Source organism: Doryrhamphus excisus, chromosome 14, assembly GCF_030265055.1.
Source record: "Doryrhamphus excisus isolate RoL2022-K1 chromosome 14, RoL_Dexc_1.0, whole genome shotgun sequence".
Taxonomy (NCBI): Eukaryota; Metazoa; Chordata; class Actinopteri; order Syngnathiformes; family Syngnathidae; genus Doryrhamphus; species Doryrhamphus excisus.
In genome coordinates this window covers 494,538-502,986 of record NC_080479.1, presented here as the reverse complement: position 1 = coordinate 502,986, position 8,449 = coordinate 494,538, and the positions used below count along the sequence as shown (strand labels likewise).

At 44.8% G+C, this 8,449-nt stretch overlaps 1 protein-coding gene across 1 annotated transcript; it reads left to right on the top strand.

Annotated features, from left to right (window-relative positions):
- The first annotated feature begins 259 nt into the window (after positions 1-259).
- On the top strand, positions 260-8,166 carry LOC131101769 (probable methyltransferase-like protein 24). Its single transcript, XM_058047119.1, has 5 exons — positions 260-1,770; positions 2,375-2,473; positions 6,061-6,200; positions 6,288-6,546; positions 7,421-8,166. The coding sequence occupies exons 1-5, from the start codon at positions 1,483-1,485 to the stop codon at positions 7,724-7,726; spliced, it is 1,092 nt and encodes a 363-aa protein (XP_057903102.1). The 5' UTR covers positions 260-1,482; the 3' UTR covers positions 7,727-8,166.
- Positions 8,167-8,449: the final 283 nt, after the last annotated feature.

The following is an 8,449-nucleotide window of genomic DNA, read 5'->3' as shown; positions in this document are numbered from 1 at the left end:
AGATCATCTATTTATCTTTTAAGACGCACAGTCATTTGCTAGGGACGCTTGAAATAAACACCACCGCTCTCTTGACCCGACAGACGGAGGAGTTGACTGGCTGCATATTGTGTGCAGTGCAGTTTGTCAACAGGCTGACTAAACAGACTCAGACACGGCTGGAGGACGTGTGTTTGCTGTGACATGGCAGTCAGGCGGGGGGGCGGAGGGGGGTGGGGGGTGGGCTGCTGTCAACAATGCCACACGGTGGAAAGACGCTACTTTAGCAACCCCCGCCACCGTAAACCGGATCCCTTTTATTTGGTCCATTTAAAGTCCAAATAGACGCCGCGGGTGGCTTTGAATTTGCATAATTGGCTATGACGCATTTCCATCATGGGCAAAGAAAAACATGAAAAATACAACTAATTTGTTTATAAATACAAATGAACTTTATTCTGTCACTTCTGGGGTCCTATTATTTATTTCACACAGAAAACAGAGCTGCCTGTGAGCTGTGAGATGGGCGGAGGGCCCCACGGAAGCACCCGCTGTTCGTTGAGTGGAGCGACATGTGCTTTTAAGTCCGACTTGGAAAATAATTTACAGAAGGTCGCCAATTATGTCAATAATCACTGTTAAGAAATGTAACTCATTTAAATTCAGTAACAATAGTCCCAATGTAAATACAAGCTACTAATAAAGTCCTGCAATGGACTACAATATTCTCACAAAAAACAAGTTGTGGAAGTGTAACTAAAAAAAAAAAAACAAATATTAGTGCAGCAGCCCCCCACCCTGCAGGCCTGACTCCATCTTTTAATATTAATGTGTCTGACTGCGGCTCCTGAGTTGCTTAGGAACAAGAGAACATCATACTTTTTTTAAACGCAGTACAGGAAAGGCCAGTGAGTTTAGTTTAGTTCATTACCCACATTCAGTCCATCCGTTTACTACCGCTTATACTCACTAGGGTCGCCGGTCTGCTGGAGCCTATCCCAGCTGTCTTCCAGGGGGGGGGAGAGGCGGGGTACGTGACGACATTTGTAGGTAAGTGCTTTAAAGACACATGACTAGTTTTGTTCATCATATGACCTTTAATCTCCATGCTAACAGTATTAGTTCACCCAGCCAGAATAAGCACTTGTTGGTCATTTCTTTGCAAGGTAAGCATAGCAACATAAAACTAGCATAGAATGTTGTTGTTTTTTTAGCATAACATGCCATTAACATTACATTTTATATTTACATAATTTTTCCCACTGTACAAATACTGTGTGTTTTCCAAGTACCCCCATTTGAGAAGCTCATGATGACGTCACACACGGAGTATTGTGTCGTAAACAAATCAAAACGCAGCCCCTGCCGCTCCAGGAATGTGCCTCGTCATCACACTCTTTCGCCCCAGGGGGGTTTGCTCCGTCCGGGGGAGGGGAGACGAGAGAGGGGAGGTCTCCCGGAGCCAGCCCTCACAAGCAGCAGCGGGGATGCCACACGGGAGCCATGCGGCGGGTCCGCGCGCTGCTCCGGCCGGACGCGGCTCTCCTCCTGGTCCCGCCGCTGCTGCTGCTGCTGCTCGCGCTGCAGATCGGCGTGTTCGCACCGCGGCTGCCCGGCGGAGGCGCCACGGGCGGCGGGGAGGAGCCCGCGGCGGAGGTGGCTTTGTCCGTCATGAGCATCGAGCCGGGCAGGAGTTCTCGCGGGGAATGGACGCCGGTTCCTGCGGAGTCACCACAGGAGGAGGAGGTCACGCGAGCTTACGAGGACGAGAACGAGATGAATTCACGGCAGGTATGTGGCAGTATCGCGAGAGAACACGTGATTAAGTGTTCCAGGTATTTTTATTATATAGAATTACACATGCTTATTAGTGTAATGTTATTAGTCAACATTAGTTTTATTTTTATTTTATTGGGGGGGTAGTAGTACTATTAAATGATGTTTTTAGCAATGACTCCTCACATTTACATTTCAAAATAGTGGATTTTTTTAAAAAAACTAAGGAAATTGTCATGAAAAGTTGATGAAAATGTAAATTTGAACGTATTTAAATAATAAACACAAAACTCTAGCAAAGCCCCCCCGGCCATGCCTCCTTCCTCCCTCCTCAAACTTCTTTTTATGTTCAAGGCTAAACTCTGACTCATTCTAGTAAACCATGCCCCCCCCCCAACTCTCTTGAGTTGCTATGGTAACCACATACCCGCAGTGTGTGTGTGTGGGGGTTTTAATTAGGATAGTATATCACAAAACCGCCTCAAGCGAGCGTGCCTTATCTCAGGCTATGGCCTCTGACCTGACCCCCCCCCACCCCACCCCACCCATCATTCCTGTGCATGTTGACATCCACTACCACGCCGTTGTTTGAGTATATTTGGTCTTTGTGTGTCGCCAGGATGGACCCAGGACGTTGGAGCTGCAGCCTTGGGCCCAAGACCAGCCGTCTTTCTCTGCAGAGCTCAGCCGCATCGTCCTGCATATCACCAGACCGCAGGTGTGCTTCGTAGAATGCAGAACACATCACCTTGCCAACCGGGCTAACTAGCAACAAAATGTACCCCTGCAAAGACAGTAGTACTCTGACGTATGAGGTGACGGAGCGTTTGCAATCCACAGATGTTGCTGTTGCTAACCTTACTTAGCCATCATGGATGTGCCCGTAAAAAAGCCCTAAAATGACTATTTTTAATACTTTCAACCAGGGTTAGTCAACCACACTTAATGAAAAGATAATGGGGCCACTTTAGTATCACAGTACTACCAGCGAATACGCCAATACTACCAACCCTACTTCTTTTTACAAACCCCACAGTTGGCTTCATTTTGACATTCTACTCTGATTTTGAACCAGCACACATCAATTATGGTGCGTTCAAGGACCGCCGAAACAAGCGCAAGATGTCAACACTTTAGGAAAAAGACATAAACGTGTAAAAAATGTGAGTTTTTTTTTTTTTTTTTTTTTTTTTTTTAGAAAAACTGGGGTTTTCTAACTGTACATTATTTCTTTGAATAAAATAATGGCCCATATTTTCAAAATTTATATAATTTACATAAAATTATATGTAATTATTCACAAATTTTTGTTAGTTTCCCGCAGCCTGGTGTTTGGGGACGTCTGCCTTACAGCATGCTTGGGGATATGAAGTGCTCTTTTACACATTTGAAAAATACTGGAAGATTGACAGTTTTATATAATTACCTTTTTTAAAAATAAAAAAAAAATCACTACTTCCTGTAGTGGAACACAGTAAATGTAAGTCAAGTAAGTCAGTGAAACGCGCACAGTATCGCGCACAGTATCGTCTGCTACATTAGCTAGCTACTGACTGATTAGTGAGCTAAAATGTTTTTATTTTTCATCTTTTTAGTTTTGACTTTACTATTTCTAAAGATATAGATATAAATATAAATCATCAATCTATTTATTATTGCTGTGAATATTATCATTCATCCAGGTCATTGTATTCTCAGGCAGGTTTTTTTTTTTTTTGACAACTCACCACGTTTGTGACGGCGGACTCACTGCCACGAGTCTAGCAAAGCCTACACGTTGCATAAAACCACGCCCACAAATGTAGTTCAGCATTAAAAATGGCGGCCATCTCCTGGTGTGACGTGTTAACTGCTATTGCTACCTAATTTGCTGAAACGGACTATATATTTTACATGTAACAGTCCACCTGGTTTTATTGTATCTGTAAAATTGTCATGCAATCTGCTATTATTATTTATTATTTTATATTTATATTTAAATATTTTAAAAATAATAAAATATTATAATAATTACAATAAAATTAAAATAATAATTATTATATTATTATTATGTAAAATATGCAAATATAACAATAATATTATATATAATTAATATAATGATTAGCATTAATATAATAATTATAATAATCATAATAGTTCTAATAATTATTATAATAATCTAATAGGCGGCACGGCGGTCTGGTGGTTAGTGCGCAGACCTCACAGCTAGGAGACCAGGGTTCGGTCCCCGCCCTCGGCCATCTCTGTGTGGAGTTTGCATGTTCTCCCCGTGCATGCGTGGGTTTTCTCCGGGTACTCCGGTTTCCTCCCACATTCCAAAAACATGCTAGGTTAATTAGCCACTCCAAATTGTCCATAGGTATGAATGTGAGTGTGAATGGTTGTTTGTCTATATGTGCCCTGTGATTGGCTGGCCACCAGTCCAGGGTGTACCCCGCCTCTCGCCCGAAGACAGCTGGGATAGGCTCCAGCACCCCCCGCGACCCTCGTGAGGAATAGAAAATGAATGAATGAATGAATAATAATCTAATAATTATTATTATTATTATGTGCTTGTGTCCCTTTTTTCAGGAGCACTTTGTAAACAACAGACCATGTCAAAAAACGAAATTGATACAACCATCAAAAGGTTGGCTCAGGCCATGATGCCAGGTTGTATGTTGAGTTTAAATGAAATACTTTGGAAAGATTGGGCGGGCCGTATTCAAACACTTGGCGGGCCGGATGTGGCCCCCGGGCCGTAGTTTGCCCACCCCTGCGCTAGCTCATAGCGCTGTGCTCTTGCCGATGAAATAAAGCCCGTATGAAGTTACCATGGTGATCGAATGCCACACACTCCACAGTAGTCATAATTAAAGGGGTCTTTTTTTTGGCCCTTTGTATTATGGACCCCTATAGAGCAGCTACATACCATAACCCGCAAAGAAAGCTTTCTAGTTCTTCCAGAATCTGCACCTATTCCAGCGGTATTTCTTTGGATTTCGTGCTTCCTTTGAAAACGGTTTGTTTTAATGTATTCCATCCATGGCTCGCCTCCAGGCACGCCCACTATGCTGTGGTTGGTCACGCTCCCGACTGCTTAAAAGAACTTCTTGTGCCGCTAGCTGCTAACCCAACTTCATAGGAGTTGATAAACAACCAGCCATATGTGTTGGGTCCAGAATCCGATCCGGGAGTAGAGACTGGACAGTCAAGACATCTTTCAATGATAAGTAGCTTTAGCATTTTAGCCTTCAAACATCGGCTTCCTCCTTCGTCTTCTGTGTGGGTGACTCGAATGGTTATTTTTCGATTATTTTTTATCATCAAGGTACACTACTAACTGTTTTTTAATCATATGCTAGCCCATATATCGAGATGCGAATCAAATTGTCTGTCAGAATATCAATATATAAACAAACATATAAATATAGCGACAAATTTGCCAACACTGATCCCTCTTGCTCCGTCTTCTTCTTCTTCTTCTCTGGCCGACCGGGTGCATATGAGGTGTGTTAGGAAGCAGAGTTACGATGCCATCTATTCTACTTCGATGGAAAGATAAGCCGCATTTGCAGACAGTCCCGTTATAATGTGTTCATGTACAGGTAGCGTCAAATTGCTTTGTGGCGGTCCAAATGTACCCCTGGTGGGCTGACACAAATACATGTATTTTAAAGGTGGAACTCCACTGCATATGTAGAAGGTCAAATTACAATAACAATAATATAAATAGGGCGGCACGGCGGTCTAGTGGTTAGCGCACAGACCTCACAGCTAGGAGGACCAGGGTTCAATTCCACGCTCGGCCATCTCTGTGTGGAGTTTGCATGTTCTCCCCGTGCATGCGTGGGTTTTCTCCGGGTACTCCGCTTTCCTCCCACATTCCAAAAACATGCTAGGTTAATTAGCGACTCCAAATTGTCCATAGGTATGAATGTGAGTGTGAATGGTTGTTTGTCTATATGTGCCCTGTGATTGGCTGGCGACCAGTCCAGGGTGTACCCCGCCTCTCGCCCGAAGACAGCTGGGATAGGCTCCAGCACCCCCGCGATGAATGAATGAATGAATAATATAAATATTGTTAAATAAACACCCACAAACTCAGCCTTATTATCTAAGGAAGGCAAAACGATCCGGGTCTTGTTGTGGATCTCGTTAGGCTGAACAGCAGCGTCCTCCTCTGAGCTTCAGGGTGTCCACGAAGGGTAAAAAAAAAAAGGTCATGTTTCACTTTCAAAGTGATTCTTCACGCCAAAAAGGCCGTTTTAATGAGGCAGCGGCCCATCGTGTCATTATTCTATCTTTTTGTGCCGTCACCTCCAGTTGAACTGCTCCAGGGTCCTCTCCCCGGGTCAAGTTCAGGCGTCCCACCCCCCTGCAGCCTCGCCTCACCCTTGGCTGCTGTGTGCCGAGGAGTGGCTGCTTCCTGCTGCAGACATGCCGTGCGTTGCATACTCCTTCAGGTGTGTGTGTGTGTGTGTGTGTGTGTGTGTGTGTGTGTGAGCCTCCGAATGAACAACGTTACAGATAATTGACTGTTTGTCGCGCAGCATGGACGCGGGAGACGCCGACTTTCTAAAGACGGTGTCTGGGCTGGGCTGCCAAGTCCACAGCTTTGATCCGAGCAACGCTGCAGCATCTGGTGGTCGCCGTGGCAACGGTTTGGCCGGTCGCCACGGCGATGGCGGCACGACCACGACCACTCAGCACAGGATGTGGCTGGAGTGGCGAGCGGCGAGGAGGCGCGGGCACAAGGCCAGCGTGTCGCGAACGCTGGCGGACATCATGGCGGCCTTGGGACATCCCGTCGTAAGGCGCACACGTTAGACGGAAACGATACACCCCATCATAAACCCGGAGCTCTCGTACTTGTATGTTCCTATAGCAACAGAGCTCTGCAGCCATCTGGAGCTGCCATGGCAACCGTTTAAGACAGCAATCTGACGCTCAGTTACACCCTGTCGCCACAAGGGGGCCCTAATTAGCCACTCTACTCCTTTATAGGTCATCAAGTCAGAATGGAAATACAGTAATTACTTTTTTTTTAAAGAAAGCATAAATTACATTTACTTCATTATTAAAAAAAACCCTCAAACTAATATTAATATTAGTCATAACTGAACACAAAATGTCGTTTTTACATGAAACCTTTTGTTATTGAGAGAGAAAAAAATTTAAAACCTACATGGCCTTGTGTGAAAAACTGACAACTGAGATAAATTAAGATCTATCAGTGTGGAAAAGGTTATAAAGCCATTGCTAAAGCTTTGGGACTCCAGCAAACCACAGCGAGAGTCATTACCCACAAATAGTGAAAGCGTGGAACGATGGTGAACCTTCTCAATAGTGGCCAGCCAATCAAAATGACCCCTAGAAGTCACAAAAGGCCCCGCAACAACATCCATAGAAGTGCAGGTCTCGAGTTCCAAGACCAAAACCACTACTGAACAAAAACAACATCGAGGCTCATGTCAATTTTGCCAGAAAACATCTTCATGATCCCTGAGACCGCATTTCGGAAAAATGATGATAGCAACAGTAAAATACGGTGGTGGTAGTGTGATGGTATGTATACCATAGGTATAATTGTGAGTGTGAATGGTTGTTTGATCACATCACTGTATACATTAATTTAACAATACATGAAAATACTGTGGTAGTACTTTGCACTATCCCCCTCCAGGTCCACTTCCTGTACGCCGACCTGCTCAGTGCCGAGTGGCGTGTCTTCCAGAACTGGATCGAACTGGGCACCTCGCAGCGCGTCCATCACCTGGTGGCCAAGGTGCACCTCCAGTGGGCCGGCTTTGAGGTGGGCGGGAGCGACGAGCAGGTGCTCCGCTATTGGTTCAGCGTCCTGCAGGGACTCCGGGACTCGGGGCTCCGGCTGGTCCACAGCTCCGAGGGAGAGGGTCGGAGTGTCTTGAACCGGAGTGTGAGGGACGCACGCAGCTGCTACACCCTCAGCTGGGTCAACATGAGACACTGACGTCAGCCTTTGACCAATCAGAAGTGAGCGTTGATATTCCTGTGGGGCAGACCATTGCTTGTTGGAGGGTGTCTTGCGTAACCACAGCACCATCTAGTGGCGATGATAGGATGTGCTACTTTAATGGACTTCCATATGCTGTAATACTGCTGCATTTAATGACACATACGAAACAAGGGGATACAAAGTTTAGACCCGCCTCTTCTAGAACATACCCGTGGAAATCCGATACTCGAACTGTCAATCAAGCTGTGCCATAAACGCCGTAGGGAGCACCTTTAAGAAGACCTGTTCTTCTGTTCCTTGAATGTAATTGGAGTTTTAAATCTCCACCATCCAAATGTTTTTTATGGACTTTTCCATAACTGCACCGAGGAAAATATTCATTGCTGGGTGTGAGAAAAGCCTGTGAAAACTTCAATAAAGTCTCTATTTTTAAATTATTAGTATTATTATATTTGTTTTTACAACTGCTAAACTACAAATGCCTAAACTACAAATGCACTTGAACGCGTCAATTGTAAACATGGGCTATGACTAGTTTACGTGAAATACAACTTGACCTAGTCGATCATATCCTAAAGAAAGCTAATGCCTGTCATTCTTGGGACGCGTTCCAACTCGCTCTAAGTGCACACTGGAATGTCCTCCCTTACGCAAATGGCGCACATATGTCCGCCACAAATCCGGGTGGAGTTGCGGTATTTACGCCAGTGAAACCCA

Bases quoted from the DNA above. Each gene is read 5' to 3' on its own strand.
- LOC131101769 (XM_058047119.1), top strand. From the start codon at position 1,483: ATGCGGCGGGTCCGCGCGCTGCTCCGGCCGGACGCGGCTCTCCTCCTG. The intron at 1,771-2,374 runs GTATGTGGCAGT...GTGTGTCGCCAG, and splicing joins ACGAGATGAATTCACGGCAG to GATGGACCCAGGACGTTGGA. The intron at 2,474-6,060 runs GTGTGCTTCGTA...CGTCACCTCCAG, and splicing joins TGCATATCACCAGACCGCAG to TTGAACTGCTCCAGGGTCCT.